The sequence below is a fragment of the Pelodiscus sinensis genome, chromosome 4 (genome assembly GCF_049634645.1).
Source record: "Pelodiscus sinensis isolate JC-2024 chromosome 4, ASM4963464v1, whole genome shotgun sequence".
Taxonomy (NCBI): Eukaryota; Metazoa; Chordata; order Testudines; family Trionychidae; genus Pelodiscus; species Pelodiscus sinensis.
The window spans coordinates 128,341,905-128,359,540 of record NC_134714.1 but is presented as its reverse complement, the minus strand read 5'-3'; the positions used below and the strand labels follow the sequence as shown (position 1 = coordinate 128,359,540).

The 17,636-nt window shown below is 55.6% G+C and overlaps 1 protein-coding gene across 8 annotated transcripts in view; it reads left to right on the top strand.

Annotated features, from left to right (window-relative positions):
- The window catches only part of SLC43A3 (solute carrier family 43 member 3), a 62,528-nt gene that overhangs the window by 41,696 nt on the left and 3,196 nt on the right, over nucleotides 1-17,636 (top strand). For all 8 annotated transcript variants that reach the window (XM_075928594.1, XM_075928596.1, XM_075928591.1 and 5 more), the window contains 6 exons: nucleotides 1,305-1,351; nucleotides 2,378-2,454; nucleotides 6,725-6,817; nucleotides 9,436-9,575; nucleotides 10,706-10,851; nucleotides 11,831-12,016. In XM_075928594.1, the coding sequence (XP_075784709.1) occupies nucleotides 1,305-1,351; nucleotides 2,378-2,454; nucleotides 6,725-6,817; nucleotides 9,436-9,575; nucleotides 10,706-10,851; nucleotides 11,831-12,016 (689 nt within the window). The remainder of the gene's footprint in view (nucleotides 1-1,304; nucleotides 1,352-2,377; nucleotides 2,455-6,724; nucleotides 6,818-9,435; nucleotides 9,576-10,705; nucleotides 10,852-11,830; nucleotides 12,017-17,636) is intronic.

The window sequence follows — 17,636 nt, the reverse complement described above, 5'->3', positions numbered from 1 at the left end:
CCCCTCACTTGCATCCCCTGGGGACCCCTCCCCTGGAATCTAGGGCACTGGAGCGGGGGGATGGGGTCCTCATCTCCATGGGTCTGTTTGGGGGGGGTGTGGGATGGAGTCAGCAGGGAGAGAAAGTCCTCCCTCTCCACTCTCTCTTTGGCTGTTTCTCTTCCCCATTCTCCCCACAATGTGGCGATCAGGGTTACCAGGCTGGGGCCGCGCCTGGCCCATGTTATCTAGTGAGTCCAACCGCCTCTCCTTGCGCCACCCTGCCTGGGCCCACAGATCAGGGCCTGTAGCAGCCAGCCCCACAGATTGCTATTGTTCCGCCACACACAGCTCCCCACTTTCCCAGGCCTCTCCCCACTGCTGGGCCGGGTGCTGGCCAGCTGTCCCATGCCCTGAGGGCTCCATCTGCACGGCATTCCTTTCTCCTTGGTGGAGCCTATGCCTGGGAGCCAGCTGGGGGATGGAGAGGTCCCTTGCGTGGCTGGTCCCTAGGGGGCCGTGCAGCTGGCTCTATGGCTGTAGCAGGGCCAGCCGGCTGGGCTGAGGTTAGGCAAGTGCCCAGAAGGAAGTGCCGGCTTCCTTGCAAGCCGTTTCCGTCCTGCCCATGCTACAGAGCTGGGGCTGCTACCAGGGATCTGCAGCTCCAGCCTCACACCTGCCCCCACGCAGCTGGAGGCCAGCCCCACAGTTCCTGGCAGCCACAGCAGCAGAGAAGCCAAGGAGGAGGAGCTGGCCATCGGGTGGGGGTGGGGGAATGGCGCTAACTGGAGCCTCCAGCTGCCACCTGCCCCCACCAGAGCTCTTCTGCTCCCACTGGGCTTGGGGGGGCTCAGCGATCACCTTCCTGGGGACCCAGGCCCAGCTGCAGGGCAAAGGTCAGCCAAGCCACCTGCCAGCTGGGCCTCTGGCACCTGCCTTTGTCCTGCTAAGGTCTTGCTCTATGCTAGCTGCCTATCCACCCCACAGCTGCCATACGTCCCATCACGTCCTGTCCCATCCATCCAGCCCTCCATCCCGTCCCATCCCATCGGGCAAGGGCACTGGCTGAGGGCTTGTCCCCACCCCTCCATGGCCTCCTCCTTCCTTCCACTCCTCCACTGCCCCTCCCTTCCCCATTCCTCCCCCCCCCCCGTGCATCCCACGTGTCTAGCTCCCCCACCACTGCCCTCAGCCACCCCTCCCTTGCTCCCCCTGCCCCCTGGAGCTGGGAGGGGAGCTGCAGGCCTCCGAGCATGGACAGGAGCCGGAGCCTCTGCCCCCCCGCGGTCGCTCCCCAAGCATGGCCCCGTGTCCGTGTGTTTCAGATCCCTCTACACCAGTGGCACGGTGCTCATCGCCTTCTCCTCCGCAGGTAAGGGCGCTGCCTGTTGGGCACGGTGGGACGGGGGCGGGAGGGGTGGCACCTGGCACTTGACTGCAGGAGCCCCACTGGGCCAGGAGCTCTGCCTGCCAGTGTGGCTGGGGCGTGGGCGCAGCTCTGCCCCCTGCTGGGCAGTCAGGCCTGAGCCACCTCAGCGGAGAGGCTGCTCTGGGCACTCGTGTCTGGACACTTCTGGGTGTGTGTTGGCCAGGGACTCTCAGGAGGTGTCAATGTGTGTGCGTGTGTGACACTCCCTGGGGCTTGTTATGAGAGCCAACATGGCGTGTGTGTGCGCGTGCGGGTGTGTGTGTGTGTGTGTGTGTGCGTGCGCACACATGACAGAGAGAGACCCTCACTGGGGCTTGTTATGAGAGCCAACATGGCGCGTGTGTGCGCGCGTGCGTGCATGTGTGTGTGTGTGTGTGCGTGCACACACATGACAGAGAGAGACCCTCACTGGGGCTTGTTATGAGGCTCAACAGTGTGTGTGACAGAGGGAGATGCTCTCCGGGGCTTGTAATGAGGCTCGACAGAGGGGTGTGTGTGTGTGTGGTGGGTGACAGAGAGAGAGACACTCACTAGGGCTTGTTATGATGCCTGATAGAGGTATGTGTGTGTGTGTGTGTGTGAGAGAGAGAGAGAGAGAGTGAGACTCACAGTAGCTTGATACAAGGCCCGACAGGGTGTGTGTCCATGTGTGTCTCAGTGAGACACTCCCTGGGGCTTGGTATGAGACCATACTTTGTGTGCATGTGTGTGTGTACACTCACTGGCGTTATGAGGCTTGGTGGTGGGGTGTGCAACACTCCCAAGCAATTGTTCTAAGTCACAAGTGTGTATGTGTGACTCACTGGGACTCATCACGAAGCCGGATCGTTCACGTCCCAGCATGTGCTTGTGCGTGTGTTGTACACACTGGTGGTGTGGCGCACGGCTGGCTGTGTGCGTGCCCGGTGCCCTGGGCGAGGTCTGTGGGGTGCAGCTCCCTGACACGTGGTGCTTGTGTCCCCCCCGCAGCCACGGCGCTGATCCTCTTCCCGGCCATGTGTCTGCTGTCCGTCGGCGGGATCCTCTTCATCCTCACCAACATGCAGGTCTGACCCTCCCCCCTCTGCCCGGCCTCCGGCTTAGTGAGGAAGGGGCCTCTTGAGGTGGGTGGGCTTGCTGCCCCCTGCTGGGTCCCATGGGGAATCCGAGCTTTAGAAGCAGGCTCAGAGACCCAACACGCCCTGAAGTGGGAGCCCCCCAGAGCGGAGAAGCCGGGGAGGCTGGAGTGAGCACTTCCCAAGTGGGGAGAGGGCTTTGGTGAAGGAGAGGACGCTGAGGTGGCCCTTGTGCGGCCCTGGAGGAAGGCCCACGGGGTGGCGCCACGAAAAGCGAAGAGGCAGAGCAGGGTGTGTACAGCCTGGACAAACCTAGAGCAGTGCGTGTCACAAGAAAGTCTGAACATTTCAACGGGCATCTTGCAAGCTTCCCCTGCCACCGAATGCAGTGGCTGTGCCCTCGTCACTGTGTGCGGCGGGCATCCTGGTACAACGGCCACCGGAGCAAGAGTGCTGGGCTTTGCTTCTGCCTCAGCACAATCCTAGAATCCTGGAACCAGAAGGGACCTGGAGAGGTCATCAAGTCCAGTCCCCTGCCCTCACGGCAGGACCAAGCACCATCTAGATCAGTGGTTCCCAACCTTTTCCAGATGGGGACCCGTTTTGATAATTCAGGACGACTTGGTGACCCAGGGAAATTCAAAAATGAGGAGAGGGGAGGGGAGGGGGCAGAGCCACCTGGGGAGACACTTGGCGACCCTTTTGAAACGTAATGGTGACCCATATTTGGGTCCTGACCCATAGGTTGGGAAACCCTGATCGATGTCTGTCCAACCTGCTCTTCAATGTCTCCAATGATGGAGATTCCACAACCTCCCTAGACAACTTATTCCAGTGTTTAACCACCCTGACAGGTAGGAAGTTTTTCCTAATGTCCAAACCTAAACCTCCCTGGCTGCAATTTAAGCCCATTGCTTCTTGTCCTATCCTCAGATGTCAAGGAGAACAATTTCCCCCGCTCCTCCTTGTAACACTCTTGCAAACACTCCGGACGCTGTTAGATGTGTGTTGGGCAAAAATGTGGTGCTTCCAGCAGCATGTTCATCCTGCATGCTGCAGTATCGTGCAAACACAAGAAGTTGATTTGTTCAAGCTCAGGCTGTCGACTGTTCGGGCAAGCATCACACAGAGCTGGGATGCTTGGTAGCTCAGCGTGAACATTCACTTCTTCTTTTCCATTTCCCACTTTGCTTGTGGAACAGAGAAGAAAGGCAGCCCTTCTCCAATTTTCTCCTTCCTCACTCATGACATCTGGAAGTGTTTGTGTTACCCTGCAGTTGTGGTTTTGGGGGGGTAGGACTCATTCGAAGCCTTTCTGCTTGCATTTCAAAATACTCAAATAGAAATCGGACGTTTGTGGCAAATTCTTGCAAGGAAGGCAGTAAATAGACAGCAACGGCCCAATCTGGATTTGGCTTTTGGAATCAGGTGCTAGTTGTGCCTACGCTTTCTAATATCACGTCCCAGAAGGTCCTCATGACAGATTTTCTCGTACAATGGTCATGCTGCCATTTTCCTTGGCATGGTCTCTTGTCCTTTCAAACAGTGTTGAGTGTCCTCACAGTTCATGACAATTGCTTTCCAAGATTCAACTTGATGAGATCCGCTTGTGTCTGGCAGCATATTCAGGGCACAGTCAACCTGTGGAACTCCTTGCCAGAGGATGTTGTAAAAACCAGAACTTTACCAGGGTTCAAAAAAGAGCTAGATAAATTCATGGAGGACAGGTCCAACAATGATTATTAGCCAGGATGGGCAGGGATGGTGTCCCTAATCTCTGTATGTGAGAGTCTGGAAATGGGTGACAGGGGAGGGATCACTTGATGATTGTTCTGTTCAATTTCTCTGGGGCACCTAGTATTGGCCCCTGTCGGAAGACCGGACACTGGGCTGAGATGGACCTTTGGTCTGACCCAGTGTGGCTGTTTTTAGGACAAGGAGGATTCCTTGATCACTCTTGTTTCACAGATACGGCCCATCCCCTGGCCAATGCTGAATAGCCAACCAGCCAACCCACTCACCAACGCTCAACAATTCCTTGTCGTTTCTGCACAAAACACTGAAAGTTGATGGCTTCCAAGCAAGCCTCCATGCTCCGTGTCCCAGCAATGTTCAGAGAAAGAGCTGTGCACGGCCCATGCCCAGAGAGGGGGCATAAATCTTTGGAGCTGAGCTCAAAGACCTTCACGCTTTCCAGACATGCTGCTTGCCTGATGGTATGATTGACCTCTGCCGTTTGCAGTAGCAGTGTTGTTTGTGTCCGACGACAACTTCACAGGCTGGGAGAGGGACTTTGCCATGTGGAGTCGGACGGGTACCCACCAACAGCGTGCTCGTACCTGACACTGTGCAAGCCGTATCGGAAAATGACAGGTAACGGTTCAACGTGAGCGTCCGCAGGAGTTGAGCCTGCCCTCACAGAGTAGCATTTCTCCTGCGTAATGTCACTGCCATCGACTTTCAAAACTGTTCCTCCCACTCACTCGAGAAACTCGTCACAGATTGTTTTGAACAAGTAGAATGTTTCCACGGCGGCATTTGAAGCCCTCGCTTAGCCATGGATCATAGTTAGCGATAGTTCCAGGGGGACCTTGATAACTTCCATTTTCAGGAGAGCCGACGATGTCTTCCCTTCTTCTAAATTCTAAATCAGAGAGAAGCTTAATTGTCACAACAAACCTTAAACTGTCCTTCTGGTGCCCACTCTGAAAAGAGGCCAGGCCTTCCTTCATACGCTTCATGCAAAACTCCTCTCCTATCAAAGGCCATTTGGCCAGGTCTTGGTTGATGCTAATGGCTACTTTATCTTTCATATTGTGTTTCATCTCTCTGCCCTCTGTTTGGACAGGTGGCAGGAAAAGTGAGCCATCTCTTTCATAAGAACATAAGAACAGCCATATTAGGTCAGATCAAAGGTCCATTAGCCCAGTATCCTGTCTGCCGACAGTGACTAATACTAGGTGCCCCAGAGGGAGTGAACAGAACAGGGAACTGTCATGTGATCCTTCTCCTGTCATCCCTTTCCAGCCCCTGACAGAGGCTACACCGTTCCTACCCAGTCTGGCTAGTAAGTATTGATGGACCTAACCTTCACAAATTTATCTGGTTCTTTTTTGAACCTTGTTAAAGTCCTGGTCTTCACAACATCCTCTGGCAAGGAGTTCCACAGGTTGACCATGTGCTGAGTGAAGAACCCTTACTTCTGTTTGTTTAAAACTTGCTACCTATTAATTTCATTTGGTGAGCCCCAGTTCTTGTGTTATGGGAACAAGTAAATAACTTTTCCTTATTCACTTTCTCCACACCTGTCATGATTGTATAGACCTCTATAATATCTCCCTTTCATCTCCTCTTTTCTAAGCCGAAAAGTCCAAGTCTTTTTAATCTCTCTTCATATGGGACCCGTTCCAAACCCCTCATTTTCGTCACCCTTTTCTGAACCTTTTCCCAATGCCAATATATCTTTTTTTGAGATGAGGCGACTACCTCTGTACCACATCAACATGACTTTTGTCTTAGATTGCAGAGACACTTTTCTTCTGTCCTTCCCCGAGGGAACACAGTCCCAGCCCTATCTTCATCGTGATTCCCATTTTCTCCGCAAGCTGGTCCGGCAACATTCGGAAGCCGTGAGAGCAGAGAAATCACGTGTCCTGTTGGGTAGCTTGCTTACAGAGTAATGTCTTTCCAACTTCCTGTTCCCTCTCGAAAGCGGGGACTTGGCAGGTGGTTAATGAGAGGTTCAGCCAGTCCTAGTGAAGCATCGTGCCACGCTGCCGCTAGCAGCCCGAGACCGGTGATAGTTGCCCCCAGTTCGTACCCCTGCCTTCAGCAACTGAACGTCGGAAAAGAATGAAATACGCCTGACGTGGGAAAGCTTCAGATGTTAGCAAGATTAGGACCAAAATCCCGCGTGGGTGCAGGATCACAGCCCCACTCAGGAAAGCAGAGGCCTCGGGGTGCGGGCGTCCTCATGGAGGATGGGGAAACTGGTCCTCCTTCAGCCCGGCTCCCCAGAGACCCCAGTCCCCATAGCGTTCCCTCAGCGTCCTCTCCAACCCCACCGGGCCCCCCTTAGCCTGACTCCCATATCCCAGAGTGCCACCCCCACATCCTGGCTCCATGTGGGCTCCCTGGCCCCATAAACCTCTCTCGTCCAGCTCCCTGTGGGTCCTAGCCCCAAAGCGCTCTGTCAGCCCCCAGCCCGTGCTCCCTGTGGCCCAGCAGGGCTGATTGGCCAGGGGGTGTCTCATGCTTCCAGGTGGGGAACCTGTTTGGGAAGCACCGCTCCACCATCATCACCCTCTACAACGGGGCCTTCGACTCATCCTCCGCCATCTTCCTCCTGGTCAAGGTGAGCGCTGGGGCCCAGCTCGGGGGGGTGGGGAACGGGGGGAGCAGAGGGGAGGTTGGGAGGCTGGGGCAGAGGAGAGACCTCCTGAAAAGCTCAGCCTGAATGTCCCTCCCACCCGCAGGAGTCACAAGGCCGGCTGATGAATCTTGTCTGGGTCTGGCAGGACCCTAGCAGCCTGCAGTCCACCGGTGCTGGAGTTAGCCAGCAACTGCAAGGATGGGACCCCAGGAGGGAGATGGCTGAGCCCTGGGGGATGCTGGGAATGTTCGGGGATCCCCGGGGGGAGAAGGCTGAGCCCCAGGGGATGCTGGGAATGTTCGGGGATCCCCAGAGGGAGAAGGCTGAGCCCCGGGGGATGCTGGGAATGTTCGGGGATCCCCGGAGGGAGAAGGCTGAGCCCTGGGGGATGCTGGGAATGTTTGGGGATCCCCGGAGGGAGATGGCTGAGCCCTGGGGGATGCTGGGAATGTTCGGGGATCCCCGGGGGAGAAGGCTGAGCCCCAGGGGATGCTGGGAATGTTTGGGGATCCCCGGAGGGAGAAGGCTGAGCCCCAGGGGATGCTGGGAATGTTTGGGGATCCCCGGGGGAGAAGGCTGAGCCCCAGGGGATGCTGGGAATGTTCGGGGATCCCAGGAGGGAGAAGGCTGAGCCCCGGGGGATGCTGGGAATGTTCGGGGATCCCCGGAGGGAGAAGGCTGAGCCCTGGGGGATGCTGGGAATGTTTGGGGATCCCCGGAGGGAGAAGGCTGAGCCCCAGGGGATGCTGGGAATGTTTGGGGATCCCCGGAGGGAGAAGGCTGAGCCCCGGGGGATGCTGGGAATGTCCGGGGATCCCCCGGAGCCCTTGAGGACACTTGCTGCGAGTTTCCTGCTGGCTGGCCCAGGGCCCAGAGACAGCTGCTAGAGTTAAGCATGAGGCTATGGTATGGTCTAAGACAGGGGTGGGGAACCTCAGGCCCAGGGGCCAGATATGGCCCCTGGCTTGCCTGGATCCGCCCCCTGAGGCTCAGCATGGGCTGGGGCACACAAAATCTACTAGCCCGGGTCTCGCCCCCCTGCTGTGTGAGGGGAATGTGGAGCCCCCGACTGATTTTTCTGTGGGTCAGCAGCCCCTGACCCAAAAAAGGTCCCCCCCCAGCTAAGAGCTTTTCCCCCCTCAGTGCCCACATGCTGATGTGGGTTGGGTCAAAATTGGCTCTGTTGCATGGGAGCCCAGGGCGGGGTTTGAGGTGCGGATTTGGGGCCCATTGAGAAAGCTACAGCCCCCACCCCGATTTTCTGACGTCCAATGATCCGCTTCTTGTCACCCCACACGCCCCCAGGGCTCGCCTGCATTCTGGCCCCCCTCCCCTCCGCCAACCTGCCTCCCCCCCCACGCAGGGAGAGCTCAGCTCGCGTCCCAGCCCTCTGGGGAGCAATGTCAGGCTGCCAGGCAACTCTGAGCCAGCAGGAGACGCCAGAGAAAGCCCCTGGTGTGGTCACAGCAGGATTGGGCCAGGGGAGGAGAAAGACAGTGTGGTCCAGTGGAGAGATCACAGGCCCGGACCTTGGGACACCTGGCTTCTCTCTCCCCCCGCTGACTTTGGGCCAGTCCCACCCATGGCTCTGTGCCTCAGTTTCCCCTTCCGCCCTTTGTCTGTGTAGAGAACATTGGCTCTTTAGGGCGGGGACCGTCTCCCTCGGGATTATAACACCCATGGAGCCTCAGGAGGCCGGTGTTTAATGGGAACGCCCAACCAGGACTGCCCCCTGGCCTGTGTTCTGCCCCTGCGGCTCCAAACCCCCCTGCTCTGGTCTGCACGTGAAGCTGGGATCAGCCTCCAGAGAGAGGCTTGACTGGTTTTGGCCCTGCACCCCATGCGGGTCTGCAACGCCTCCCCCTCTCCCTTCCCCCGCCAGCCGGCCCACGGGCCTCTCACTGCCTCCTGTGGCGCCCCCTTGTGGGCAGAGGTGCCTGGCTGTGCCCCAGCGCTCAGGTCTCCTGCACAGACCAGAGGCAAGTTGAAACGTTCCCCACCCAATTTATTCAGCCCCAAGCCCAGGGCAGCGTCTCCCTCCCCTTAACTGGGGGGCTCCTATCCCTCCTTCCCAGAGCTGGAACCCCCCCCAGCGTCTCATGGGGATCTGTGCAGCGCCGGGCACAGGGGGGCCCTGCTCTCGGGGGGGGGTCTGTGCAGCGCCGGGCACGGGGGGCCCTGCTCTCGGGGGGGGGGTCTGTGCAGCGCCGGGCACAGGGGGGCCCTGCTCTCGGGGGGGGTCTGTGCAGCGCCTGGCACAGGGGGGCCCTGCTCTCGGGGGGGGTCTGTGCAGCGCCGGGCACAGGGGGGCCCTGCTCTCAGGGGTCTGTGCAGCGCCGGGCACAGGGGGGCCCTGCTCTCGGGGGGGGTCTGTGCAGCGCCGGGCACAGGGGGGCCCTGCTCTCAGGGGGGGGGTCTGTGCAGCGCCGGGCACAGGGGGGGCCCTGCTCTCGGGGGGGGGGTCTGTGCAGCGCCTGGCACAGGGGGGCCCTGATCCTGGCGGCAGTCTCGGGGAGCCACCCGCAGAGCGCCACCGGTCAGTGAACCTAGGGAGGCCCCTTGTGCACTCGCTGACAGCGTCCCTGCCCCTTCGCCCACAGCTGCTGTTCGAGGGAGGCCTGAGCCTGCGAGCCATGTTCCTCTTCCTCTCGGCCTGCAGCATCTGGCACCTCACCCGCACCTTCTTCCTGATGCCTCGCTGGCACATCCCCTACCCGCTGCCCTCTGGGTACACATACGGGTGAGCCACCCTCCACCCTACCGCCCACTCCATGGGCCCCTCCATCCCCCCTCTCCCCCTGCGGGCCCCTCCATCCCTATGGGCCCCTCCATCCCCTCTCTGCCCCCCTGCGGGTCCCTCAATCCCCATGGGCCCCTCCATCTGCTCTCTGCCCTCCTGCGGGCCCCTCCATCCCTATGGCCCCTCCATCCCCCCTCTCCCCCTGCGGGCCCCTCCATCCCTATGGGCCCCTCCATCCCCTCTCTGCCCCCCTGCAGGCCCCTCCATCCCTATGGCCCCTCCATCCCCTCTCTGCCCCCCTGCGGGCCCCTCCATCCCCATGGGCCCCTCCATCCCCCCTCTCCCTCCTGTGGGCCCCTCCATCCCTATGGGCCCCTCCATCCCCTCTCTGCCCCCCTGCGGGCCCCTCCATCCCTATGGGCTCCTCCATCCCCTCTCTGCCCCCCTGCGGGTCCCTCAATCCCCATGGGCCCCTCCATCTGCTCTCTGCCCCCCTGCGGGCCCCTCCATCCCTATGGGCCCCTCCATCTCCTCTCTGCCCCCCATGGGCTTCTGCCCCGGCTGTCTCTTGTGGGTTCCTCTGCCCCCATGAACCTTTCCACCCCCCCATCTGCCTCTTGTGGGCCCCTCAGATCCTTCTTCATCCTATGTTGACCTCCCCTGGACCCCCTGCCCCTCTTGGGGCCTTCTACTCCCCACCTACCTCCCATTGGCCTCTCTTCCCCCCATGGATCCTCCAGCTTCATTTGCCTCCCCATGGGCTCTTCCACCCCCCTGTTTGTCTTCCTTAGGCCCCTCTGCCTCCTACAGGTTCATCCCCCCCTTACCTCTTGTGAGCCTCTCCCTCCCATTTAACCCCCACCCCCGTTTGCTTGCCACGGATGCCTCCATCACAGTCTGTCTCATCACCCCACGGCTACAGGGGAACAGGCTGCTGGGTGGATGGGGATCAGCCCCTTGGCACTGATTCTGCCCCAGTCCCCGGGCCCTCCTTCCTTGGGGCTGCTCCTGCGCTGCAGGGGGCCCTGGCCCTCGCGTGAGGGTCGCTGCTCCCTGTGGTGGGGCTGGGGGGCTGCTGGCTGTGGCCGTGCCGGGCCCAGGGCAGGCAGTGACCGGGCTGCTGTGCACAGGCTGAGGTGTGAGAGGCAGGGCTGCTCGTCCTACCTCCATGAGGAGCAGCATCCGGGCCCGGGCGATGGAGCCCAGGAACCAAGCAACCCACGTGTGGAGCCAGGCCCGGGAGATGCTGATGCCAGAAAAGCCCTCAAGGGCAATGGTAGGGCTGAATCAATGCCCCCCCCATTCCTGCTCTCCCTCCTGCCCCCCCAGTCAGCCCCTTTACTCTTCCACCTGGATCTTAGGGAGCACCCCCAGATCTCCCTCCACTTCCACTGCTCCCCACGCCCCCAGGGAGCCCCCCAGATTGCCCTGTGACACATCCACAGTGCACGAACTGTGGGACAGACTCTAGAGGGCCCCTTCAGGGTGCCAGACCCCCTCCATCCCTGGTGAGACTCTCGTGCTGTCTCTGTGAAAAGTTGCTTGGCTCCACCACCTTCGGGGACCCAACCTCAGAGCCCCAGCCCCTGGGCTTCACGCCACACGCTCCCTGGAGCGGGTCTGCCATAGCGGGGCGTGAGGGAGAGCCGTGGACCCCCAAAGGGACCTTTGCCGTTCCCAGCCAGCGCTATGAAAGCGCCAGGGCTCAGCGCTGGGGAGAACAGAACGGTACAGCAGGGGCCCACTTGGACCAGGTGAGCAGAGACTCCAGCTTCCAGCCATCCTGGCTCTGCCTCTGCCTCAGCCCTGTGCTCGTGCTCCCCGCAGACTGTCCCCCGGAGGTGCCAGGGTGGCACAGAGTCACCTCCCTCCATGCCGCAGGCCTGGGCCCCAGCAGCAGAGACACAGCCCAGGCTCCGGCGCAAGTGCCGTCCTGGACTCTCTCTGGGGTGGACCGTATCTTAGCTGCTACCCCTGGCTGGCTGGGGGGGGGGATGCTGGGAGATGCTCCAGGGCGGACAGCCACAGTCACCCAGGTTGGGCTGGCCTGGGCCAGCGGGCCCGGGGGCTGCTCCCTGCTCCCTCCTCGTTCCAGATTTTACAGCCTTGGGCGACTTGCCCCCCGTCACGCCCTCATCCCTTTGCATCCCCTGGCATGGCCCCCCCACACTCTGAAACTCCACCCCCTTGGGGTGCGGGATTCCCCTCCCCGCCAGCCTGAGGCTAAAACTGACATGTGCTGTGCCCATGCCCAGGAGAGTCGGGGGCCGGGCCGGGCCACGGGGAGCAGCAACCTGCCAAGTCTTTCCGGGCCTGCGTCTTCTCCAAGCTCTTCTTCTGGCACCTCATGTGGCTGTCGGTGATGCAGCTGCGGCACTACCTCTTCATCGGCACCCTCAACCCCATGCTGGAGCACCTGGCCGGCGGGGACACCGCGCTAGGTACGGGGAGAGCGGGCGGAGGGAACGGGGCAGGCGGGCACGGAGAGACGATGCCGGGAGGGGGGGAAGGAGCAGGCTGAGGGGAGGTGGGCAGCTCTGGCCCCTTCTGTCTGATGGATGGCTTGCGCTCTCGCCCACGGTGGAGGGAGGCGATCGGACGCCAGAACGGGGCAGGCGCCCATGGAGCAGAGGGGAAGCAGGAACAAGTCTAATGAACCCCTCAGGCCTTTCCTGTCCAGCCTCTCAGGTGAAACCAGCCATGCTCTGGTAGGACACTCCCGCGCTCCTCTAACTCGTGGGGAGTTCCACAGGATAGGAAGAAATCAGTGGAAACACAGAGCGCTTGAGTAGTTGCCAGTGTCTGTTTTATTGCATAGCACAGAACTAACTAGAACCAGCTGCGCTGACCCCTGTGACCTAACTCAGTTACTCTAACAAGATGGAACTATACCGATCTCCGGGGCTTGACAGCCACTCGCCAGCCCTGCACTGCGCATGTGCCAAGCGCCCGTGAATAAAGGTTTAGAGAACATGACCTATGAAGCCAGGCTTCATGAACTGGGCTTGTTTAGTTTGGAAAAAAGAAGATTAAGGGGGGACATGATAGCGGTTTTCAAATATCTAAAAGGGTGTCACAAGGAGGAAGGAGAAAATTGGTTCCTCTTGGTTTCTGAGGACAGGACAAGGAGTAATGGGCTTAAAGTGCAGCAGGGGAGGTTTAGATTGGACATTAGGAAAAAATTCCTAACTGTCAGGGTGGTCAAATATTGGAATAAATTGCCAAGGGAGGTGGTGGAATCTCCCTCTCTGGAGATATTTAAGAACAGGTTAGATAGACATCTGTCAGGGATGGTGTAGACGGAGCTTGGTCCTGCCTTGAGGGCGGGGGGCTGGATTCGATGACCTCTCGAGGTCCCTTTCAGTCCTATGATTCTATGAATGGGGCGCTCGGAGCGACCAGCTGAAATCTACTGGCCCCGGGCGAGTGGATTCAGCAGTTTGTTGAGCCCTGCCTATCTCATAGAGCTGGAAGGGACCTCGAGAAGTCATTGAGTCCAATCCCCGGCCCTCATGGCAGGACCAAGCACCATCCCTGACAGATTTGCCCCAGATCTCTAAATGACTCCCCTCAAGGACTGAGCGCACAAGGCTCGGTTTTGTAGGCCAGTGCTCAAACCACTGAGCTATCCCTCCCCGCAAGAGCTACAGCTACAGCTACAACCACAAGACGGTGTCCAGGCACATGGGCAAGCCACCTGATCCTGCACGGCTTAGCTCTTTGCAGAGGGAAGCCATCCAGATGTGGAATGGCATCTCCCAAGGTCCACTGAGAGTCAATTACTCCTCGATGGGCCATTCAACTTGAATAGGCCCTTCAGAATACGTTGGCCATATGCTTGATACGCTTCTGTGGGGAAAATAACACAGCCGGGCACAGATTATCCGCCAAGTTCTTGCACTGCAGTGGAGATGATTTTTTTTTATTTCAGACGGTGGATAAAGCTACTAGGGGGAGGCTTTACTAGATTTGATTTTAACCAATAGGGAGGAACTGCTTGAGCATTTGGAAGTGGAAGGCAGCTGGGGAGAAAGTGATCATGAAATGACAGGAAGTCGCAGAGGGTCTGGCCACTCAATCATGGATTTAAAAGTAGCCCTTCTTCTGCAAAGGAATTTCACTATCCAATTACAGAAAGAGACTGCAGAATTGGCATTCATTGTGAAATTTGACACTGTTAACCCGGGCTTGAACAAAGATACTAACTGGTTGGCACATTGCAAAGCCAATTTCTCCTGCCTCTAACATGCACATTTGCACACCAAGAATGATGAAAGGTCTAGAGAACATGACCTATGAAGGAAGGTTGAAAGAATTGGGTTTGTTTAGTTTAGAAAAGAGAAGATTGAAGGGGGACATGATAGCTGTTTTCAGGTATCTAAAAGGGTGTCATAAGGAGGAGGGAAAAAACTTGTTCATCTTGGCCTCTGAGCATAGAACAAGAAGCAATGGGCTTAAACTGCAGCAAGGGAGGTTTAGGTTGTACATTAGGAAAAAGTTCCTAACTGTCAGGGTGGTCAAACACTGGAATAAATTGCCCAGGGAGGGTGTGGAATCCCCATCTCTGGAGATATTTAAGAGTAGGTTAGATAAATGTCTATCAGGGATGGTCTAGACAGTATTTGGTCCTGCCATGAGGGCAGGGGACTGGACTCGATGACCTCTCGAGGTCCCTTCCAGTCCTAGTATTCTATGATTGAAAAGCTATGAATGGGACACTTCCAGCCCACTTAATTAGCCTCATTAACATGGGCCCTACAATTGACAGGTACTTCTGCTGTTATATAGATCTTGTTTTCTGTTATTTCCACTCTAATCCATTTGATGAAGTGGGTTTTACCCAAAAGCTCATGATTCTATATATTTTTGTTAGTCTGTAAAGTGCCACAGGACTACCCCTTGTTATGAAATGACGGCGTTTGTGATTTTAAGGAATGGTAGAGGGAAGAACAGCAAACTAAAGACAGTTGATTTCAAGAAGGCAGACACCAGTAAACTCAGGATTCTGGTAGCTAAGATCCCATGGGAAGCAAGATTAAGAGCAAAAACAATTGAAGACAGTTGGCAATTTTTCAAAGGGACATTATTAAGGTTGCAGGATAGGAAGTATGGCAAGAGACCACCCTGGCTTACCCAAGAGATCTTGAATGATCTAAAAATCAAAAAGGAGTCCTAAAAAAAGAGGAAACTAGGTCAAAATACAAAGGATGAATATAAACAAATAACACACATATGTAGGGGCACAATTAGAAAGGCGAAGGCACAAAATGAGCTCAATCTAGCTAGAGACATAAAGGGTAGCAAGAAAACATTCTACAGCTATATTAGAATCAAAAGGAAGACCGAGGACGGGGTAGATCCATTGCTTAATATAGAGGGAAAAACAATAACAGAAAATGTGGAAACAGCAGTGGTGTTTAATGACTTCTTTGTGTTGGTTTTCACCAAGAAGGTGAGTGGTGATTGGATGCCTACAATACTGAATGCTAGAGAAAAGGAGGTAGGGACAGAAGTTAAAATAGGGGGGAAAAAAGCAAGTTTAAAACTATTTAGAAGAGTTAGATGTCTTCAAGTCCAGGGCCTGATGAAATGCATCCTAGAATACTCAAGGAGCTGATAGAGGAGATATCTGAGCCTTTAGCTATCATCTTTGAAAAATCATGGAAGTTGGGAGAGATTCCAGAAGACTGGAAAAGAGCAAATATAGTGCTCATCTATAAAAAGGGAATTAAAGACAACCCGGGATACTACAGACCAGTCAGTTTAACTTCTGTGCCAGGGAAGATAATGGAGCAAGCAATTAAGGAATCCATCTGCAAATATCTGGAAGATAATAAGGTGATAGATAACAGCCAGCATGGATTTGCAAAGAACAAATCATGTCAAACCAATCTGATAGCTTTCTTTGATAGGATAACAAGCCTTGTGGATAAGGGAGAAGCAGTAAGGCTACGTCTAGACTGGCATGATTTTCCGCAAATGCTTTTAATGGAAAAGTTTTTCTGTTAAAAGCATTTGCGGAAAAGAGCATCTAGATTGGCACGGACGCCTTTGCGCAAAAGCGCTTTTTGCGGAAAAGCGTCCGTGCTAATCTAGACGCGGTTTTGCGCAAGAAAGCCCTGATCGCCATTTTCACCATTGGGGCTTTTTTGAACGAAACAGTTTTTAGCTGTCTACACTAGCCATCTTGTGCAAAAGCATTTTCGCAAGAGGGCTTTTTCCTGAGTGGGAGCAGCATAGTATTTGCGGAAGAACACTGACAATCATACATGAGATCGTCAGTGTTCTTGCGCAAATTGAAGTGGCCAGTGTAGACAGCTGGCAAGTTTTTCCGCAAAAGCAACTGCTTTTGCGGAAAAACTTGCCAGTCTAGACACAGCCTAAATGTGATAAAGCTAGACTTTAGTAAAGCATTTGCTATTCCCACATGGAACTATCAATAAACTAGGGAAATACAACTTAGATGGGGCTACTATAAGATGGGGGCATAATTGACAGGATAACCATTCTCAAAGAGTAGTTATTAATGTTCATAGTCATGATGGAAGGGCATAACAATCGGGGTTCTGCAGGGATTGGTTTGGAGATTGGTTCTGTTCAATATCTTCATCAACAATTGCATATTGGCATAGAGAGTACGCTTATTAAGTTTGCAGATGATACGAAGCTGGGAGGGGTTGCAAGTGCTTTGGAGGACAGGTTCATAATTCAAAACGATCTGGACAAACTGAAGAAATGGTCTGAGATAAATAGGATGATGTTTAATACGGACAAACGCAAAGTGCTCCACTTAGGAAGGAACAATCAGTTTCACACATACAGAATGGGAAGTGACTGTCTAGGGAGGAGTACTGCAGAAAGGGATCTAGGGGTTATAGTGGACCACAAGCTAAATATGAGTCAACAGTGTGACACTGTTGCAAAAAAAGCAAACATGTTTCTGGGATGCATTAGCAAGAGTGTTGTGAGCAAGGCAGGATTAGTCATTCTTCCGCTCTTCTCTGAACTGATTAGGCCTCAGTTGGAGTATTGTGTCTAGTTTTGGGCACCACATTTCAAGAAAGATGTGGAGAAATTGGAGAAGAGCAGCAAAAAATGACGAAAGGTCTAGAAAACATGAGCTATGAGGGAAGACTGAAAGAATTGGGTTTGTTTAGTTTGGAAAAGAGCAGACAGAGAGGGGACATGATAGCAGCTTTCACCTAAAAGATTGTGAAGGGAGAAGGGAGCAAAATCATTCTCCTTAACTAACTTCTGATCATAGGGCAAGAAGCAATGGGCTTAAATTGCAGCAAGGGAGGTTTAGGTTGGACATTAGGAAAAGTTTCTGGCATGGTAGTTAAACACTGGAATAAGTTGCCTAGGGAGGTTGTGGAATCTCACCACTGGAGATATTTAAGAGCAGGTTAGACAGACACCTGTCAGGGATGATCTAGGTGAGGGCTACTCAACATGTGGCCCGTTTGTTTGCGGCCCAAGGTGCAGGTTGGGTTTACACAGGGCTCAGCACACGGCCTGTGCGTGGGATCCTTTGAACATGGCCTCCACCGGGAAAATGCTCCACAACGGTGAGGCCTATCCAAGGCAGGGTGAGCATTAAAAGACGTAAGCGGACAGACTGGCTGGAACAGATGGGTACAGGGTGTCGGCGTTTCTAGCTCCCAGGGAATAGGTGCTGGGAGCACCAGAGCAATATGGGAAAGAACCTATTTGCATATATTTGCATATATGTGTGGCCATCAGGATGTGCTGTGAGTATCATTGTGGCCCCTGGGTGCTTCCAAAGTTCAGTTGCCCTGATCTAGACGGTGCTTGGTCCTGCCATGGGGGCAGGGGACTGGACTTGATGACCTCTCGAGGTCCCTTCCAGTCCTAGTATTCAGTGATTCTGTGAGTCACTGGTGCTCCTCAGAATCAAACCTGTTGAAATACAAGTCCATGCCCATTACTCATAACTTCAAATACAGAAACAATAGCTGCAAATCGTACAACCATACTCAGCAAGCCCTACGCTTGTGAGAGACCCCTCGCCTGGCACACTCTTTACAAGATTTGTGGCAA